The 22394-nt window shown below is 37.9% G+C and overlaps 1 protein-coding gene across 1 annotated transcript in view; it reads left to right on the top strand.

Annotated features, from left to right (window-relative positions):
• The window catches only part of LOC103108714 (probable E3 ubiquitin-protein ligase TRIML1), a 12877-nt gene extending 2569 nt beyond the window's left edge, over positions 1-10308 (top strand). The window contains exon 3 of the mRNA XM_060171569.1: positions 10262-10308. Within this exon, the coding sequence (XP_060027552.1) occupies positions 10262-10308 (47 nt within the window). The remainder of the gene's footprint in view (positions 1-10261) is intronic.
• Positions 10309-22394: the final 12086 nt, after the last annotated feature.

Here is a 22394-nt window from a genome sequence, read left to right as displayed (position 1 = left end):
AGAGGAGCCTAAGGAGAGATTGAGTGGCTAGTAACAGTCCAGCAGTTTACCAGTTGAGGCACCTCTTCCAGTCTGTGTTACCAACAAAAAGACTGCTGAAGGGAAGAGAGGACTCCCCTGAGACTCACCAAATGCAATTGTGAATCTCCATTGCTACTTCCCTCAGAGGTTGGAGCAGCCAGGATAGGCCCTGTGCTGACAATGGGGGACAGAGAACTGACCAGGCTACTCGGGAGAAAATCTACACCCTGGTGACTAGCGGTAGGGCTGTATAGTGGGAGCCTTTCCACAGTGTTCTCCTGATGAGAACCTGGTGAATAATTGTCTCAGAATCTACAGACTATAAATGGGACTTGTTTAGACACTCACAGGGCCCAGCAGTGCTGCCCGGCTTGGCAGAGAAGCTGAACTGAACCCGGAGCTTTGGATCCTTAGGATGTGAGTCTTTTTGCATAACCACTGTATTGTCTCTCCCCCACCCTGCTTTCTCTCTGGGTCAGGAGTGAGTGATTAAGCTAAGAAGCCTACTTATAATTTTAAAGCTCCCAGGCTCCCATAGCCTATAGGGAAGAAAAAGAACAAAAGAGGCTTTTAAGCCACTGTGCTCCAACTCAGGGATTGAAATAATATTGAAACAACTGTTAATTTCCACAACTGTAAACTCTTTAAGTACATTACTTCGACACAAGTCAATACAGGCAAGAGTGATCAGTAATTTGAAAAGTACTGAGAGAGGCACTTCATAACATACTATCTAGAATGGTTAAACCAAGAAGAAGAAATATTGGAGAAATGAACCAGGATAAAACTCCAGCTAAAAGCCCCCCAAAAGTTGAAACACAATGAGGTCAACATCCAAATGCTAGTTAAGGAAACAGTCACAGGAGTGAGTAAAGAGTTTGAAAGAATTGTCATAATAAATGCAGAAACAGAAAATGAGACTCTGAAAGAAAACAGTAATTATCTCAAGGTTATTACAGAACTGAAAGCTGAAATAGCTGAGTTAAGAGCACAGCTAACTGAACAAGTTAAAACAGTATCAGAACAGGGTAACAAAATAGATGAACTCGAGAAAACAGTAGAGGGGAGAGACAATAGAATAAATAAGTCTAAAAACAGAATTAGCAAGATTGAGGACAAATTAGAGACAACTAAAAAAGAAGAGATCTCAAAAAGAGATTAAGAGATACTGAAAACAACAACAGAGACCTATGGGATGACTTCAAAAGAAATAATAAATACATTATTGTCTTACCAGAGGAAGAAAAAAAGGAGAGAAGAAAGAATTCTTCAGGACATAATAGCTTAGAATTTCTCTAATCTAGACAACATAAAAGACATAAAGGTTCAAGGCTAAAAAATTAACATACAAAAGTCAGTGACATTCCTCTATGCAAACACTAAGTGAGAAGAAGATGAAATCCAGGAATCAATTCCTTCTACTATAGCAACAAAAATAATAAATATCTAGGAATAAATCTAACCAAAGCAGTAAAAGACTTGTATACTGAAAATTATGAGTCGCTACTCAAGGAAACTGAAAAAGACACAAGGAAATGGAAAGATATTCCATGTTTATGGGTTGGAAGACTTAACATTATCAAAATAAATATACTACCCAGAGCCATCTACAAATTTAATGCTATCCCCATCAAGATCCCAAGCACATTTTTTAGGAGAATAGAACAAATGTTACAGATGTTTATCTGGAACCAGAAAAGACCTAGAATTGCCAAAACAATCTTTAGAAGAAAGAACAGAACCAGACGTATCACACTCAAAATGGCTTGGTACTGGAACATGAATAGACACACTGACTAGTAGAACTGAGATCCCAGAAGTAAGCCCCCACACCTATAGACATCTAATCTTTGACAAAGGTGCCCAGACTATTTCATGGGGAAAGCAGAGTCTCTTCAACAAATGGTGTTGGGAAAAATGGGTTGAAACATGCAGAAGAACGAAACTGAACCACTATATTTCACCAAACACAAAGTAAATTCCAAGTGGATCAAGGACTTGGATGTTAGACCACAAACTATCAGATACTTAGAGGAAAATATTGGCAGTACTCTTTTCCATATGAATTTTAATGATATCTGCAATGAAACAAATCCAATTACAAAGAAGACTAAGGCAAGTATAAACCTATGGGACTACATTTTAAGCTTCTGCATGGCAAAAGAAATCACTACCCAAACCAAGAGACCCCTCACAGAATGGGAGAAGATCTTTACATGCCATACATCAGATAAGAGTTTCATACCCAAAGTATATAAAAAGCTTGCCAAATTCAACCACAAGAAAACAGATGACCTCATCCAAAAATGGGGAGAGGACATGGACAAAATGTCCATCACAGAAGAGATCCCAAAGGTTGAAAAACCCATGAAAAAGTGCTCCAAGTCTTTGATTATCAGAGAAATGCAAATAAAGACAACAATGAGATACCACTTCACTCCTGTGAGAATGCTATATATCAGAAAATGTTATATGTAAGAAAAGCAGCAATAAATGCTGGAGAGGTTGTGGGGACAAAGGAACCTTACTGCACGGCTGGTGGAAATGTCAATTGGTCCAATCTCTGTGGAGAACAGTCTGGAGAACTCTCAGAAGGCTAGAAATGGACTTACCCTATGATCCTGCAATTCCTCTCCTGGAGACATATCCTAATGAACCCAGCACACCCATCCAGAAATATCTGTGTATACCTATCTATGTTCATAGCAGCACAATTTGTAATAGTCAAAACCTAGAAGCAACCCAGGTGTCCAACAACAGGTGAGTGGCTGAGCAAGTTGTGGTATATATGAACAATGGAATACTGCTTACCTATTAAAAATTGTGATTTCACTGTTTTCAACCCATCTTGGATGGAGCTTGAAAAATTCATGTTAAGTGAAATAAGTCAGAAACAAAAGGATGAGTATGGGATTATCTCACTCTCAGGCAGAAGTTGAAAAACAAAATCAGAAGAGAAAACACAAGTAGAACCTGATCTGGAGTTGGTGTATCAAAGTTAAAGCCTCTGGGGTGGGGGTTGGGGAGTACAGGTCCTTGAAAAGGATGACAGAGGACCTAGTGGGGGTTGTATTGTTATGTGGAAAACTGAGAAATGTTATGCATGTACAAACTATTGTGTTTACTGTCGAATATAAAACAATAATCCTCCAATAAATAAATAAATAAAAATCCCTTTGCCTTCATCCATATGGAAAATAAATGGCCAGGGAGTGGAGTTCAATAGAGGCAGATTATTCATTAAAGAGTATAGCTATGTAAACTGTGTATTCATGTTGTATTGTACATGTGAAATGTATGCATATAATGCATGTGATCAGGAATATATATGTATATAGCTAATATTTGTATGAATGTGTGATGTTTGGTAATACATGTAATGTGTTGTGTTTGTGTGATCATGGTATATGTGTGTTTTTATATGTGGTGATATTGTGTGTGTGTAATTAATGCTGAAGGAGGTGTGACATATTCCCTTTAGAGTTTTTCTTATTTATTCCCTTTCAAATTTTACCCTCCCTCTACCTTCTCTCAATTGTCTTTGTCTTTCAATTATCTAGTTTCTCAAAAGTGAGAAAAGTTGACCTTGTAAACCTACTTTGGCAGAGAATCCCAATAGAGGTTTTTTGGACTCTTCATTTCTGCAGTTGGGGAAGGGAAATGGTCTTGGGGTAAAAGATGAGTGAACAGGGTTGCAAATGACACACAGAGAAAGTCCAGATTGATGTTTGGAAATGTCGTCACATTTCTGCTTTCCTACAGAAGAAGCTAGGAGGCCTTTTTTTTTTTTTTTTTTTTTTCCTCCAGGGTTATTGCTGGGCTTGGTGCCTGCACCATGAATCCACTGCTCCTGGAGGCCATTTTTTCCCCCTTTTGTTGTAGCCTCGCTGGGGCTATTATTATTACCATTGTTGATGTTCGTTGTTGGATAGGTCAGAGAGAAATGGAGAGAGGAGGGGAAGACAGAGAGGGGGAGAGAAAGATAGACACCTGCTGACCTGCTTCACCGCCTGTGAAGCGACTCCCCTGCAGGTGTGTAGCAGGGGGCTGAACCGGGATCCTTATGCCAGTCCTTGCACTTTGCCACGTGCGCTTAACCCACTGCACCACCACCCAACCCCTGCTAGGAGACCTTCTTGAAGTAAATGTTGGAGGGGGCGGAGAGTCATGTTGTCTTTACATACATCTTATTTATCTTACAATTTATCCCTTTTCTATAAATGAGCATCATTAAAAAGTTAATTTGACAATATAAATATTGATGATAGTACTATACTACATATAATAAGGTTTGTAGTTTGAGTCTAAATCATTATATTTTGAATTTCTTTATTGGGGAATTGATGTTTTACATTTGACAGTAAATACAATAGTTTGTACGTGCATAACATTTCCCAGTTTTCCATATAACAATACAACCCCCACTAGGTTCTCTGTCATCCTTTTTGGACCTGTATTCTCCTCTCCACCCATCCCAGAGTCTTTTACTTTGGTGCAATATGCCAATTCCAGTTTAGGTTCTACTTGTGTTTTCTCTTCTGATCTTGTTTTTCAACTTCTGCCTGAGAGTGAGATTATCCCATGTCCATCCTTCTGTTTCTGACTTATTTCACTTAACATGAATTTTTCAAGGTCCATCCAAGATCGGCTGAAAACGGTGAAGTCACCATTTTTAATAGTTGAGTAGTATTCCATTGTGTATATATACCACAACTTGCTCAGCCACTCATTCATCTGTTGTTGGACACCTGGGTTACTTCCAGGCTTTGGCTACTACAAATTGTGCTAAGAATATATGTGTACACAGGTCTTTTTGGATGGGTGTGTTGGGTTCCTTAAGGTATATGCCCAGGAGAGGAAATCTAAATAATTTTTGTTTCAGTTCTGAGCATCGTCTTAGAAAACACATAAGGTTCTCATTCCTCATGCATACACCTGAAGGACTTACACTCAGTTAACATTTTACTAGACATTTTAAAGAGTAACTGTTCAAACCTTTGTCTTTTTAAAATGCTAAAACTATTCTGCTCTCTGATTGAATCTCATGTTTAATTGGTGAAAATACATTGAGATAGAAATTTAAGTGTTCAATTACTGTATGTAAATTGAACTTCAGGAAAAACTTTTGGAAAGTAGTTCCCTCTCACTGCAGCTTGGACTCCTGTCAAGCAGGAGTAGATGCTGAGTGGGGGTTAGGAAGCAAGGCTTATCCTATGGTTTTGTCAGTGTTTCCTTTTTATAAATAGAGTAAAATAAAATAAAATAACTAAATGAATAAATAAGAAAAGAAAGCAGGGCATTAATATTTTTAGGGAACTCCTTCAACACTAACAGTTTCTTCCTTTCTCCCTTCTTTCCTTCCTTCCTTCCTTTCATTCCAACCTGTTTCCACCTCTCTCCTTTTCTATTAAAACAGTATGTTATATTTCCCAAGTGGTTAAGTTTTAAATACTTCCCTGAATTATCTAGTAAAGCTATCCCCACCTCCATAGATATTACTCTTTTCTGTTTTATTTTTATTTTATTCTCATAGGAGCAAAACATGAGGTTTACTCTCTTAAAAAGCTCTTTGTCAACTACAGGCACAATGCTATACAGCAGATTCCTAGGGCTTATCTTTCATTAATGAAACTTTATTTATATAGCATTGTTTATAATAAAAATTTGTTGTTTTTTATTTCTTTATTGGGGAATTAATGTTTTAAATTCAACAGTAAATACAATAGTTTGTACATGCATAACATTCCCCAGTTTCCCGTATAACAATACACCCCCCACTAGGTCTTCTATCGTCCTTCATGGACCTGTATTCTCCCCACCCACCCACCCCAGAGTCTTTTACTTTGGTGCAATATGAATAAAAAACATTTGTGATTGTAGTTTCTTACATAGTGACATATCACATCCACCAAGAATGTTCCAGGGCTGTTAATCCAGCCATAGAGCTCTCAACTTTTACCCATATGCCTCCTCTCCACTCACCCCAACCAGCAGCCACCAGAGAAAAATCATAGAATCTAAGAGTTATAAATTACTATTGGAAACTTCATTTGCCCTGGTATTTATTTATTTATTTCTTGTCATTGTCAGAGTTTCACTGCTCCAGGATGATTTTTTTCCTCAAAAAGAGACAGAGAAAAATAGCAAAAAAATGGACTTCAGCACTGAAACTTTCTTCATTGTGATAGAGGCTGAACTCAAATCTCGTGGTACAAATGACAAAGCACTACATATCCAAGGGAACTATTTTGCTGGCATCTATTATTATTATTTATTATTATTATTATTATTTTGATAGAGATAGAGAAAGCAGAGGGGCAGAGGGAAGATGAGAGAGAGACAGAGAGAGATAGAGAGAGATAGAGAAAGACCTGCAGATCTGCTTCACCACTCATAAAGCTTTCCCCCTGCAGGTTGGGACAGGGGTCTTGAACCTGAGACCTTGCACACTGTTACATGTGCACTTGACCAGGTGTGCCACCACCCAGGCCCCTGCTATAAAGAATAAGAGAAAAAATATATAGATATGTATATGTGGGAAGGAATGTAATTAGATAACAGACTCAGTATTTGTTTCTCCAATGTCTGCTTTTCCCTTCATTCTAGAGTTGGTCAACTCTAGAGGAAATAAAATAGTTTTTTTTCCCCCAACAAACTGTAAGATTTTAAAGATGATTAAATCACAAAACAGGAGATATTATAGTAAAATTTCATGCTCATGGTTAGTAAGTAATCAGAGGGTATACTTTATATTTTAATCCAATGTCAGTACTCTGGGTCCTGGAAAATAACCAATAGTTTTCTCAGCGTGACTGGATATTTGCTGATTGGAAGATAGAAATGTTCATCAGTATAAGCCTCACAATCTGATATAATTGGAGAGAATCTCAGCATTTTGGATAACAGATGTTTATTTTGACTATTAATCAAAGATGTCGGTTTGAAGTTAAACAGATTAGAAATCAAGGCACCACAAAAATACCAATCAATAAATAAAATAATCCTTAAAGTTTATAAGAATTCATTTTTTGGTACAGTTTATCATCTTAGTATTTTTTTTAAAAGGTCTTTTAAAAACGAGATACAAGTTTGATTTTCTGTTTTCCATTTACTGAGCTCCACAGAGGGACTTTCAACTTTCAGAGTTGCTGCTCCTGTTTTTTACCTGGGGGGAGTGGTGGTGGGGAGGGGGAGAAGAAAGGGTGGAAGGGAGGAGATTTCCATGTAAGAAAGCAGGTTGTTTGGTCCATACTCCTAGTCTGCCTCTCTCTTTCCCTAGTAGGGTGTGTCTCTGGGGAAGCTGAACTCCAGGGCACATTGGTGGGGTCTTCAGTCCAAGGAAGCCTGGCCAGCATCCTGATGGCATCTGGAACCTGGTGACTGAAAAGAGAGTTAACATACGAGTTGTACCCCTCCTACCCTATGGTTTTGTTAATTAATCCTTTCTTAAAAAAAAAAACAAAACAAAAAACAAAGAAAGTTGGTTGTTGAGAAACTTAACTAGTAAATGACTGGAAACTAAGAAAAGGGGGATTTTTTTCCCCCCAGTTTACTCCAGTGTTGACCACTACTAGTTAAGATTCAAAGCAAAAGTAGGAAAAAAAAAAAACACCCAACCAACCAATGAATTAAAAGTTCCTCCAATTCAAACTAAGAGTTCTCTAAAGGGTTTGTAACATGTCAATAGAGGGCTTTCCTTGCTTTGCTCTCAAGAGTAACTGCTATGAGCCAAAAAGACATAGCACAGAGAGAGTTCAGGGTGACAGGCACCTCTTGCACCTCAGAAGCCATTACAGAGGAACCTAGAAGGGATAGGAAGATACACACTGAATAGAAGTTGAGAAAGCATGAAGCAATAGGGAAAAAAAAGTAATTTTGCTTAACTCAGGAAAGAAAAATGAACGTGTTGAAAAAAAGTGTGTGGATAAATGTTCTCTTATTGTTATCAAGTTTTACATTTTTTCCCCTCTTAATAGGAGAATGAAACCTCATTAAGTGAGCACATACTAAAGTCAAGTTGGTGATCTCATAGATACAGACAGGTCAGGAATAGAGTAAACAAATTCCAAACTACCATGGATTAAGTAGTACAGAAGATTACCTCTTCCTGGGGAGCCAGCATAATGGTTATCAAACCTGAGGCTCTGAGTTCCTAGGTTCAACACTATCATAAGCCCTAGCTGAGCAGAAAAAAAAAAAGTGACTTCTCACTAATGTAAAAAAGAATAATTGATGAATAAACTGACTGGTCATGATATACACAGTTACGCAGGAGGCAGTGACAGCAGATTACGAGTCACTCCCAACATGTAGCTTCCAAGTCAGTTTCACTTATGACCATTTCAAACTAGTGGGAGCAAGGAAATGAGGAAGAAAGGAGGTTCAAGAAAGCAAGGGATGTACTTTGAACCACACAACACAGAAATTCCACATATGCCCTCATCACAAATTCTCCCAGTCATCTAGTCACACCAGTACAAAGGATGCTGGAGGTTATACACAGAGAGAAGACATCTGGTGTCAATCTACACTCTCTGTATTAAAACTCAATTTCTTTTTTTTTTAATTTCTTTATTGAGGAATTAATGCTTTACATTTGACAGTAAATATAATAGTTTGTACATGCATAACATTTCTCAGTTTTCCTTATAATAATATAACCCCCACTAGGTCCTCTGTCATCCTTTTTGGACCTGTATTCTCCCCCCACCCACCCCAGAGTCTTTTACTTTGGTGCAATACGCCAACTCCAGTTCAGGTTCTACTTGTGTAACACTCAACTTCTATTTTCAGGTTGACAAGAATACTTCAAAAATAATTCAGACTTTTCAATTCTATATCACCTGGGGCAATATATGTTTTGGAAGCCAAGATATTTTGGTTAATAGGAAAGTAATAACTTACACATACTTTATGTTATGTAACACCCCAGTGGGATTTGAGTTAGCACCCCTTAAGCAATCCAATTAATATTTTTGTAGTGAAAAGTAAGATTACCCATATTAAGTGAGATAGAAACTAAGACTAGTTTCCTGGCAGTGTATGTTAGATTTTATTTCCAAATAAGTTTGTATAAAATTTAGGAGAACACTTTCAGCTTGGTATTTTGAAAATGAGAACAAGGAACTCTGGAGCTAATTAAGATTAAGACCACGTAATTTAAGCATTTTAAGTAATTTAAAAAACAAAGTGTTGGGGTCAGGGAGATAGCACAGGTTCTTGAGACTCCAGGTGAAATCCCTGGCACTGCCCTATGACAGAGTCGAATGATACTTTGGTGTCTCTCTCATAATGATATATATTTAAGTAGTACCAAAATGCTAAATGTAATGATAATTATATGAATCCAGAGAATTCTGTATTAGGTTCTACTTTTTAAAATTATGGTTATATATATGTGTGTGTATATATATCTGAAAATTACATATATGTTGCTAAAAATTACACTTAAAATAATGGCAGAATGTCAGGAGTCAGGCGGTAGTACAGTGGGCTAAGCGCACATAGCGCAAAGTGCAAGGACTGGCATCAAGATCCTGGTTCAAGACCCTGGTTCCTCACCTCCAGGGGAGTCCTTCACAGGTGGTGAAGCATGTCTGCAGGTGTCTATCTTTCTCTTTCCATCTCTGTCTTCCCCTCCTCTCTCCATTTCTCTCTATCCTATCCAACAACAACACCATCAATAACAACAACAATAATAAGTACAATAAAGCAACAAGGGCAACAAAAGGGAATATATAAATAAATAAAATTAAAAAAATAATGACAGAATGTCAAAAACCTAGGAACTTGCCAAACCAAGTTCCATCTTCAGAAGCAAGAAGACTGTTGGAAGAAATGTTGAAAGCTATATAGAAAAGAGCAGGGGAGATAGACTTAATAATTAGGCAAGAGAAGACACTCTCATGCCTCTTCTCTCAAGAGAAGAGGCTCCAAAGTTCCAAATTCAATCCCCCACACACCATGAATGAGAATTGAGCAGTACTCTGATAACATAAATAAATAAATAAATAAATAAATAATAAAAGAACAAAAGAGATTACACAGAAGAAAGGAGGGAAGATGAGGGAAGTCCTTGCACTCCTTGGAAAATTTTTTTTTTATTTTTCAATCAGAGAGAGAGAGGGAGAAAGAACAAGAGAGAGAATTGAAACATTACTCTGGTGTATGCAGTACGAGGGATCAAATTCAGAACTTCATGCTTGAGATAATACACTGCACTACCTCTTCTAAATTTCAGGAAAAGATTCTACAAGCAACTCCTTTGAAAAAGTCAAGGTATTGTGAATGTTAAGATGACGAGGAAAAACTTTTAGTGGAAGTAGCATACATTCAAAAGAAGGCAGTCAATGAAAAACACTAAAAATACCAGTAGTATACCAGCTGTACCTGTAGCTTGACCCCAGGATATATCCCCATTAATTTGGGACCAGCTAATCTCTGCTCCTTATACTTTCCTTACTTCCTCCATTTTTTGCAAGAAATGTATTAAATTTGTATGTACTTTCATTTTTTTCACCAGCTTCATCACTCTGATGAGACCTTTCCTAGCTCATAGGACTCCTTAAATTTATTTTGAGTGGTACACTTCTTTATATATATAATTTTTTTCTCCATATATATATATATAATTTTATTTATAAAAAAGGTAACACTGACAAAAACCATAGGATAAGAGTGGTACAACTCCACACAATTCTCACCACCAGAATTCCATATCACACCCTATCCCCTGATAGCTTTCCTATTCTTTATCCCTCTGGGAACATGGACCAAGGGACATTATGGAGTGCAGAAGGTGGAAGGTCTGGCTTCTGTAACTGCTTCCCTGCTGAACATGGGCATTGAAAGGTCAATTCATACTCCCAGGTGGTACACTTCTTAACAAACCTCAAAACCTAGATATAGACCAAGGTCCATGAGATGGGGCATAAGTACATATATCCAGGAGTTGGGGGAAAACATATACCTTAAACCAAAAGTGCACAGTAGTCTGCAGTGAGTCAATAAATGTAGCAAGCAAGCAGAAAGACCTAAAAAGACATCATAAAGTACCTAATAGTTTCTACTTAGACCTGGATACCCTCCTCACCTACCTTCTATTGTACATCCCTCAATTAGTCCAAAGCTAACCCTGTCAGACAAAGTAAGGACTACAAAAGCTGAATGAGGGCAAGAGACTGGCATACTTTAATGATGACTCTTTAGTCATTACCAGGCAACCCCATCGTCACCAGGGACTCTAGTCAGGGAGTCCTGGGATTCCCACACAGACATGATGGGATTAGACCTCTAACAGATCCCTCTCTCCATGGTCATTGGTGATCTCCATCAGGAACAACATAATGGACCCCTCTGTGGGCCCCTATTTGACCCACAATGTGAATCAACAATGGTAGGGAATGTTCCATTCTCTGCAGGGAGGTTGGATAGCATACTTTGCCTATCACCCAAGGATGATGGGTCCTGAAATAGGTGCAGTCTGGAATGTTCTTAGCTGTGACCACAGAATGCGAGCTCAGATCTACCAGGATGCAGAGGTTATATAGGCTCCTGTACTGACTATGGGCCCCAGATCAAATTGATGGGGTTTACAGTTAACAATATTTATATACTTTTCCCATATTTGGGAGCTACTCTCTTCCCTGATCCAGCTTTCTAGTCCTTTTTTCAACTGTAACACCATCTTCCCAGACAACAGCTTAGGTCACCTGCATATTAGAAGTCAGGCACAGGGAAAAACTAGTTGGGTCATGCATGGGCCGCTTGGTGTATAACTAAAATAGACGTACTAGCTTTTTCCAAAATGGAGACCTCAAATCTCCACCCACAATATTCTTGCCTTTAGGTTCATGATTAGTTAACATTTGTTCTGCTTTCTATCTTAACTCTTTTTCAGTCACCAGGTTGAGTACACGTTACAATGTGCAAGGACCTGGGTTCAAGCCCCCGGTATCCACCTGCAGGGCCAAAGCTTCACAAGTGGTGAATCAGGGCTGCAGGTGTCTCTCTGTCTCTCTCCCTTTCTATCTCCCCCTTCCTTCTTGAATTCTGATGGTCTCTATCCAATAAATAAATAAAGATAATTAAAATAAATAAGTAGAGTGAAAGGAAGAAATTGTTGATTAATCATGAACGTAAATTTTGTAATAGTGCAGATGAAGAGTTGGGGGGGTATCCATTTTGAAGATAACTTGTAGGCCTATTTTAGTTATATTCTATAGGCCCCATGACTATACTAGTTTTTTCCTGAGCCTGACATCTGATATGCAAGTGGACCCACGTTATTTTCTGGGAAGATGATATCATGGCTGGCTGTATGCATTTAAAAAAATAAATCTGTTAAAATATTTATTCATTTAGAGAGAGGGGGTAGCGAGGGAGAGAGCACAGACCAAAGTACTGCTTAAACCTTGTGGTGCTGGGGATTGAACCTAGGTCATCTGGGGCCTTAGGCATATGTTGAAAATGCTATGTCTTGTGGTCTAGAAGGTGGCACAGTGGATAAAGCACTGATCTTTCAAGCTTGATCCCCGGCAGCACATGTACAAGAGTGATGTCTGGTTTTTTCTCTCTCTCCTCCTATCTTTCTTATTAATAAATAAAATATTTTTTAAAATCTGTATTTTATTGACTGTAAACAAAGTGAATTGTGGGCATGTATGCAATTAGCAATATCTCTTCGTCTATATCCAATAAATAAATTAACACATAAATAAAATGGAAGTTAAAATAAAACTTGATTTTTCAGAGCAGTTTTAGATTCAGAACAAAACTGAGTGGCAAGTTCAGAGTTTTCATACCGTATCCCCACACATTATCTGCCTTCCCCAATATCGAAATTCCTCACCAGAATGTTTCATGTGTACCACTGAGAAAATTACATGAACATATTATTGTCATTCAAAGTTCACAGTTCATGTAGGGATTTTGAAAACAATGAAACTTTAAATGCATATGATTATAAACTTGTTAAAGCCCATAGATAGTGTCATACAGAAGTATTTCCCTGCCTAAAGAATTCTCTGTGCTTTTCCTCTTCGTCTTTCTCCTTTTAAATCTTGACAGCCACTGATCCTTATGCTGTCTTTTTGCCTCCTAGCTTTGCCCTTTCCAAAAATCTTATATATTTGGAATGGTAAATTTTATAGCTAGAATTTTGTGAATCAAGAATTCAATGGCACTTTCCTTTATGATACAATAGACTGACTGCTTCTGTGCCTGCATTTTCTCTGCTGTCTGTGAGATATTTTCACACTTCTCCATTTTGCCTTTATAGTAGAGGAATGATTGCTAGTTCTTACCATCTGGTCCATAGTACCAAAGACACCTGACAACTGAAAACAACTTATGCTTAATAGCTTGACAACTACTATCCTTTGGCATATCTCTTTCAGGAGGATCTGATGAGAGCACACATGCACATCCAGTCATTTTTTGCTATAGTGTTTGTTTTGGAAATGCAAATTTATTCCATTGAATTGTTGGAGAATAATATAAGCAGAACAGGAATCTCATGTTTGCTTGTTATAATTTCATACACAGAAATTTGCATTCATCTCAGACTAGCCATCCAGGAAAAAACAAAGTATACATAGGTGAGTGTACACACACACACACACACACACACACACACACACACACACACATATGCTTGCCAGCTACCATGTGTTACTATATTTCTATTTTAATTCCCTCCGATCTTTCATTCATCACAACTCTCCTTTCCCCTTCCCCCTGAAAAATAAATCACAAGTTGTAATCCTTCTGAAGTCTAAGTACAGACACAAAAAAATTCTTCAACTCTTTTGAAGTCATGGATCATATTTTTGTAGCGTGTATGTAGATCTTAACCCTTTGACTGCTGTAAAACTGTGTTTCCTATATGTATTGGGATCTTATTATTTTTTTAACATAGCACTGAGAAAGTTTTTTTAAGTGTTATTCATATAAACCCATAAACATTGTGATTTTTTTACTTCACAATTTTGCATAACAAGGTGATTTTAAGAACACATATGTAGAATTCCGGTAGAACTGCCTAGGTCAGTGGATGTTAAAATGTAATTACTTTTCTTTAGGATTGCCCTAAGCATCAAAATAATCTGTGTGTCAACTTCTTCATTTTCTCCACTTTAAAACTGTGAGGGAGTTGGATAAAGAAGTAGCTTTTATCAGTTACACTTGCTTTAGATAAATAATTGTTGACATTGAAGAACCTGGATGTTGGAAGTGCAAATTGAACAGAGTAACCTGTGCATTTGGTATGCTAGCTTTCTCCTATATAGGAGTAGGAATGCTTACTTTCCTCTTCACTTCCTGATTGGTAGGATGGCCTCAGGTTACTAAGGAAACTTGTGTTGTATCCAGAGAGCTTCTGATTTTGCAATGAAATAGTAGTGACTTCCTATCTGAAACAAACAAAACCCTACAGTCTGTCCAAAGCTATCTGAAACAAATTTTTTATACTGTTTTTTTGCACTTTTTTTGCCTCCAGGGTTGTTATATTTTATTTGTTTATTTATTTATTCTATTTATATAAAGGAAATACTGACAGAATCATAGGATAAGAGGGATACTGCTCTACACAATTCCTACCAAAAGAACTCCGTATCCCATCCCTTCCACTGATAGCTTTCCTATTCTTTAACCCTCTGGGAGTATGGACACAAGGTCATTGTGGGTTGCAGAAGGTGGAAGGTCTGGCTTCTGTAATTGCTTTCCTGTTGAACATGGGCATTTACAGGTCGATCCATACTCCCATCCTGCCTTTCTCCTTCCCTAGTGGGGTAGGGTTCTGGGGAACTGGAGCTCCAGGACACATTGGTGTCTGTCTAGGGAAGTCTGGCAGGCATCATGCTAGCATCTGGAACCTGGTGGCTGAAAAGAGTTAACATATAAAGCCAAACAAATTGTTGTCTAATCATGAACTTAAAGTCTGTAATAGTGCAGATGAAGACTTGGGGTAGGGATTCCTCCATTTTGTAGATAGCTAGTAGGTTTAGTTATATTCAAAAGGACCTGTGGCTATACTAATTTTTTCTTTTTTTTTCCCTGAGCCTGGAATCTGATATGCAGGTGGATCTAAGTTATTGTCTGGAAAGATGATGTCATGTCTGGAAAAAAGGACCAGAAAGCTGGATCACGGAAGAGAGTAGCTCCCAAATATGGGAAACGTGTATAAATATTTTTTACTGTGAACCCCATTTATTTGATCTTATCTGGGGCCCATATTCAGCTTAGGAGCATATGTGACCTCTACATCCCTGTAGATCTGAGCTCACATTCTGTGGTCATGAGTAGGAACGTTCCAAGCTGCCCCAATATTAGGACCCATCTTCCCCAGGTGTAGCATAGAGTATGTGGTCCAGCCTCCCTTTGGAGAACGGAACATTCTCTACCGCTGTTGATCCAATCTGATGGTAAGGTTCTATGGGGGGCCCACAAAGGGGTCTGTTTTGTTGTTTCTGACAGAGGTGACTTGTAACAATGGAGAGAGAGATTATTTGAGTTCTAGGCCCATCATGTTTGTTTGGGAATCTCAGGACTCCCTGACTAGGGCCCCAGCTGATGGGGTGGCCTGATAGTAACTAAAGAGTCATCGTTAAAGTATGCCAGTCTCTTGCCCTTATTCAGCTTTTGCAGTCCTTGATTTTTTTTTTAATATTTATTTATTTATTTATTCCCTTTTGTTGCCCTTGTTGTTTTATTGTTGTAGTTATTATTGTTGTTGTTGTCGTTGTTGGATAGGACAGAGAGAAATGGAGTGAAAAGGAGAAGACAGAGGGGGAGAGAAAGATAGACACCTGTAGACCTGCTTCACCACCTTTGAAGTAACTCCCCTGCAGGCAGGGAGCCAGGGGCTCCAACCAGGATCCTTAATCAGGTCCTTGTGCTTTGCACCACCTGTGCTTAACCTGCTGTGCTATCGCCCAACTCCAACTCCCTCAGTCCTTGCTTTGATAAGGTTAGCTTTGGAGTGAGTGAGGGAAGTGTAATAAGAAGTAGGTGAGGAGTGTATCTAAATCTAAGTAGACACTATTTCACTGTGAACTTTATACTGACTCACTGCAGACTACTGTGTTCTTTTGCTTTTAGGTATATATTTTGCCATCTCCAGGGTTATTGCTGGGGCATGGTGCTTACATTTTGAATCCACTGCTCCTGGAGCCTGTTTTTCTCATTTTGTTGTCCTTGTTGTTACCCTTGTTGTCGTTATTATTATTGTTGTCTTTGCTGCTGTTGTTGGATAGGACAGAGAGAAATCGAGAGAGGAGGGGAAGACAGAGGGGGAGAGAAAGACAGACACCTGCAGACCAGCTTCACTGCCTATGAAGGTAGGGAGCTGGGGGTTTGAACTGGGATCCTTATGCTGATCCTTGAGCTTTGCGCCGTCCACTTAACCCTTTGCGCTACCACAAATCCCTTTTTGCAATTTTTATTAGTGATTTAACATTTATTTACAAAATTATAAGACAATAGAAATATAATTATGTACTATTCCCACCATCAGAGTTCTGTGCCCCTCCCCCCCTCCCACTGTAAACTGCAGTAGTTTTCCCGAAGTCATAGATTTGGGCTGATTTTATAACTATATCTATCTATTCATCTGTTATCTATCTAACTATTTTATAACTATATCTATTTATTCATCTGTCATCTATCTATCTATATTTTTTGCCCAGTTTTTCATGGTCCTGCCTTCACTTTTTTGTTTTATTAGTGATTTAATATTTATTTACAAAATTATAAGATAGCAGAGGTATAATTCTGTGCTGTTTCCACAGCAGAGTTCTACACTGAAACTCTATTGGAAACTAAAGTAGTTCTTCCAAGGTTGCAGATATGGTTTGACAATTATTTCTAAATCTCTCTATATTTATACATATTCACCTCTCTCCTTTTTTCTCTTCCTCTTGAAGTCATAGTTAAACACATTACTACCTCTGAATGCATTTCCTTTTTTCCTGTTCTCTCTCCAGGTCCTGATGGAATTGGAGTTCAGAGCCCTCTGGTCATCTTTCCCCTATCATTTCTCCTCCACTGGGAGTATGGACCAAAATTCTTTTTGGGGGTGCAGAAGGTGGAAGTTGTGGTTTCTGTAATTGCTTCTGTGCTAGACATAAATGTTGGCAGATCAGTCCATAACCCCAGACTATTTATGTCTTTTCCCAGTTGGATAGGGCTCTGGAGAGGTGAGGTTCTGGGACATATTAGTAAGGTTGTCTGCTCATGGAAGTCAGGATGGAATTATGATAACATCTTTAACTTGGTGGCTGAAAGGTGGTTAAAAAATAAGGCAGGACATAATTTTTAATCAACAGGAACCAGAAAGTAAGAATAAAGTAGATAAGAATAAGAAATCTTAGAATGGAAAGATGCAAGGAAGTCTATTTTTGGTATGTCCCTATGGTTTTAGGTAACTTACATATTTAAAAACAACTATATATTCAAATATATATTAGAGGGTTGGGGCAGTAGCACACATAGTGCAAAGCACAAGGACTAGCACAAGGATTCCAGTTCAAGCCCCTGCCTCCTTACCTGTATGGGGGGTTGCTTCTCTAGTGGTGAAGCAGGTATCTATCTTTCTTCCTCTTTGTCTTTACCTCCTCTTTCAATTTATTTCTGCCCTATCCAACAGCAACAATAGTAACAACAACAATGGGAAAAAAAGATGTAGTCATAGTACAGGCACCAAGCCCCAGTGATAACCCTGAAAGCAAAAACAAACAAAAAAAACTTATCTATTTTTAGAGCTTCTTTTTTTTTTTTAAAGATTTTATTTATTTATTAGTGAGAAAGATAGGAGAGAGAGAGAGAGAGAGAGAGAGAATCAGACATCACGCTGATACATATGCTGTTGGGGACTGAACTCAGGATCTCACGCTTGAGAGTCTAGTGCCTTAGCCACTGCGCCACCTCCCAGACCACTATTTTTAGAGCTTCTTAAAGAATTTAATGCCAGGGTCAGAATTTGATCATCTTACAAATCTGAAACATTAAATACTCAGGCTAAAGAAAATATGTATACTCAGAACTATAGCCTAGGTAGTTAGAAAACTTGAAGTATTCAATCTATTTCCCTAATTTGACATGATAAATTAATATTGATTTATGAGATTATAAATTACTAGGATTATAATACTGCACATTTCCTACCACCAAAGGACTTTTTCTCCCCAATGCCACCCTTCCAGATAAGTGCTCCTTTGTAAAGTACATATCATAGACACATGCACATGCACACACACATGCACACACATACACACACACACACACACATACACACAAATTGGGTGTAGTCTTACAAAATTATGGCATAAATTCAAGCCAAAAAGTCACATGGACACCAATTAGTCCCATATGTAATGTGAATTTTCATGATGTTTGTAGTCCACATAATCCAAGAAAGAATTTACTTCACAGAAAACTTAATGTCTCTCTAGCCAATTAAGAAAAGGGAATAATGTTACTATATACGTACAATGTACTAGATGCTGGTTAAAATGTGGTATACATAAAAATTCTTCATTTTACATTATTTTTAATGAGAGTGATTAGAGTGAAAGACACAGAAACACCTGGGCACTATATAGCTCTGGATTATGATGGTGTTGGGGATTGAACCTGGGGCATCAGAACCTCAAGCATGAAAGTTTTTTCAGAATCATTATGCTGTCTCCCCAGCTCCCTACACAGAAATACTTCCCCAGGCTGTTAGACCATAGTATTAGTATTTCTGAGGCCTCAAAGTCCCAGGTTCAATACCTGGCACCAGCATAAGCCAGAGCTAAGTGATGCTCTGGTAGGTATTTTTTTCCCCTTCTCTCTGTCTTCCATTAAATTAAATAAATAAACCTTTAAAAGAAAGAAATACTTGTTTTCTAGGAGGTGGTGCAGTGGATAAAGCACTGGACTCTTCAGCATGAGGTCCTGAGTTTAATCCCTAGCAGCACATGTCCCAGAGTCATGTCTGGTGCTCTCTCTCTCCTCCTATCTTTCTCATTAATAAATAAATAACTTCTTAAAAAAGAGAAAGAAATACTGCACTTCTGAATAATGTATACCATGGTGTATGCTTAACTGTCAGACAGCACTGAAATATGGTAGCATTTTAACATTAAATTAGTGTTAGGAATTTGGAAAAAGAGTAAAGTTTAAATCTTTACCTTGTTTCTTAGAAAATGATTTCTTTTTCCTGGAAAGAGCTTTAATGATTTATTTTACATAACAAACTTTCTCAAAATGTTGTGACTAAAAACAGTCACTATTAAACAATCTATTTGCTGATTATTATTATTTTTTATTGTGCAGAACTTAACAGCAACTGCTCATCTTTGCTCCATGTTACATTGACTGAAGGTATGTTTGAAGATAGTGAATCCAAATGCTGAATCTCACCTGTCTGGTAATTCAGAATAGAGACTTAGAATGACTGGGGACAGTCAAAGTTATCTCTCTTTGTATATGATCATTCTCTAAGCTAGCTATATAGAATGTTTTTGACCTAAGACAATTTTCTTAACCTTTTTAAAAAAAATTTATTTCTTTATTGGGGAATTAATGTTTTACATTCAACAGTAAATACAATAGTTTGTACATGCATAACATTCCCCAGTATCCCATTTAATAATACAACCCCCATTATGTCATTTATCATCATTCATGAACCTGTATTCTCCCCACCCACCCACCCCAGAGTCTTTTACTTGGGGGCAATATGCCAATTCCATTTCAGGTTCTACTTGTGTTTTCTTTTCTGATCTTGTTTTTCAACTTCTGCCTGAGAGTGAGATCATCCCATATTCATCCTTCTGTTTCTGACTTATTTCACTCAACATGATTTTTTCAAGGTCCATCCAAGATCGGCTGAAAAGGGTGAAGTCACCATTTTTTACAGCTGAGTAGTATTCCATTGTGTATATATACCACAACTTGCTCAGCCACTCATCTGTTGTTGGACACCTGGGTTGCTTCCAGGTTTTGGCTATTACAAATTGTGCTGCCAAGAACATATGTGTACACAGATCTTTTTGGATGGCTGTGTTGAGTTCCTTAGGATATATCCCCAGGAGAGGAATTGCAGGGTCATAGGGTAGGTCCATTTCTAGCCTTCTGAGAGTTCTCCAGACTGTTCTCCACAGAGGTTGGACCAATTGACATTCCCACCAGCAGTGCAGGAGGGTTCCTTTGACCCCACACCCTCTCCAGCATTTGCTGCTGTTAACTTTTCTGATGTATGACATTCTCACAGGAGTGAAGTGATATCTCATTGTTGTCTTGATTTGCATTTCTCTGACAATCAGAGACTTGGAGCATTTTTTCATGTGTTTCTCGGCCTTTTGGATCTCTTCTGTGATGAATATTCTGTCCATGTCCTCCCCCCATTTTTGGATGGGGTTATTTGTTGTCTTGTTGAGTCTGGCAAGCTCTTTATATATGTTGGTTATTAAACTCTTATCTGATGTATGACATGTAAAGATCTTCTCCCATTCTGTGAGGGGTCTCTTGGTTTGGGTAGTGGTTTCTTTTGCTGTGAAGAAGCTTTTTAATTTGATGTAGTCCCATAGGTTTACACTTGCCTTAGTTTTCTTTGTAATTGGATTCGTTTCATTGAAAATGTCTTTAAAATTTATGCAGAAAAGAGTTCTGCAAATATTTTCCTCTAAGTATTTGATAGTTTGTGGTCTAACATCCAAGTCCTTGATCCACTTGGAATTTACTTTTGTATTTGGTGAAAAACAGTGATTCAGTTTCATTTTTCTGCATGTTTCAACCCATTGTTTCCAACACCATTTGTTGAAGAGACTCTGGTTTCCCCATGAAATAGTCTGGGCACCTTTGTCAAAGATAAGATGTCCATAGATGTGGGGCCTCATTTCTGGGCTCTCAATTCTATTCCACTGGTCAGTGTATCTATTCATGTTCCAGTACCAAGCAGTTTTGATGACAATGGCCCTATAATACAGTTTGAGATCTGGCAGTGTGATGCCTCCAGTTCTGTTCTTTTTTCTCAAGATTGTTTTGGCAATTCTAGGTCTTTTCTGGTTCCAGATAAACATTTGTAGCATTTTTCTATTCTCCTAAAAAATGTGCTTGGGATCTTGATGGGGATAGCATTAAATTTGTAGATGGCTCTGGGTAATACATTCATTTTGATGATGTTAATTCTTCCAACCCATGAACATGGAATATCTTTCCACTTCTTTGTGTCTTTTTCAATTTCTTTGAGTAGTGACTCATAATTTTCAGTATACAAGTCTTTCACTTCTTTGGTTAGGTTTACTCCTAGATATTTTATTGTTTTTGTTGCTATAGTAAAAGGAATTGATTTCTGGATTTCAATTTCTTCTAACTTAGTCTTTGCATAGAGGAATGCCACTGACCTTTGAATGTTAATTTTGTAGCCTGACACCTTACTGTATTGCCTGATGATTTCCAAAAGCTTCTTGCTAGATTCCTTAGGTTTTTCCATGTATACTATCATGTCATCTGCAAATAAGGAGAGTTTGACTTCTTCTTTTCCACTCTGTATCCCTTGAATTCCTTGCTCCTGCCTGATTGCTATGGCAAGAACTTCCAATACTATGTTGAATAGTAATGGTGATAGTGGGCATCCCTGTCTGGTACCTGATCTGATGGGAAATGCTTCCAGTTTTTCACCATTGAGTATGATGTTGGCTGTATGTTTGCGATATATAGACTCCACTATCTTGAGGAATTTTCCATCTATTCCCATTTTTTGTAGTGTTTTGATCATAAAGTGATGTTGTATTTTGTCAAAGGCTTTCTCTGCATCTATTGATATGACCATGTGGTTTTTGGTCTTGCTTTTGTTGATGTGGTGGATCACATTGATTGATTTACGTATATTAAACCTACCTTGCATGCCTGGGATAAACCCCACTTGGTCATGATGAACAATCTTTTTGATATACTGCTGTATCCAGTTGGCTAGAATTTTGTTCAATATTTTCGCATCTATGTTCATCAGAGATATTGGTCTGTAGTTTTCTTTTTTGGTTGTGTCCCTGTCTGCTTTTGGTATCAGGGTGATGTTGGCTTCATAGAAGCTGGCAGGGAGTATTCCAGTGTCTTCAATCTTCTGGAAGACTTTTAAAAGTAGAGGTATTAGTTCTTCTTTGCAGGTTTTGTAGAATTCATTTTTAAAACCATCTGGTCTAGGACTTTTATTTTTGGGGAGATTTTTGATAACTGTTTCAATTTCATTTAGCTATGATGGGCCTGTTAATGTTATTCACTTCCTCTTTACTTAGTTTTGGAAGTTGGTAGTTATCTAGGAAATCGTCCATTTCTTCCCGGTTCTCTAGCTTGGTGGCATATAGTTGTTCATAGAAGCCTTGCGTGAT

This window comes from Erinaceus europaeus, chromosome 2, assembly GCF_950295315.1.
Source record: "Erinaceus europaeus chromosome 2, mEriEur2.1, whole genome shotgun sequence".
Lineage (NCBI taxonomy): Eukaryota > Metazoa > Chordata > Mammalia > Eulipotyphla > Erinaceidae > Erinaceus > Erinaceus europaeus.
The sequence above is the reverse complement of the archived record's forward strand: the minus strand, read 5'-3'. Positions and strand labels throughout refer to the sequence as shown.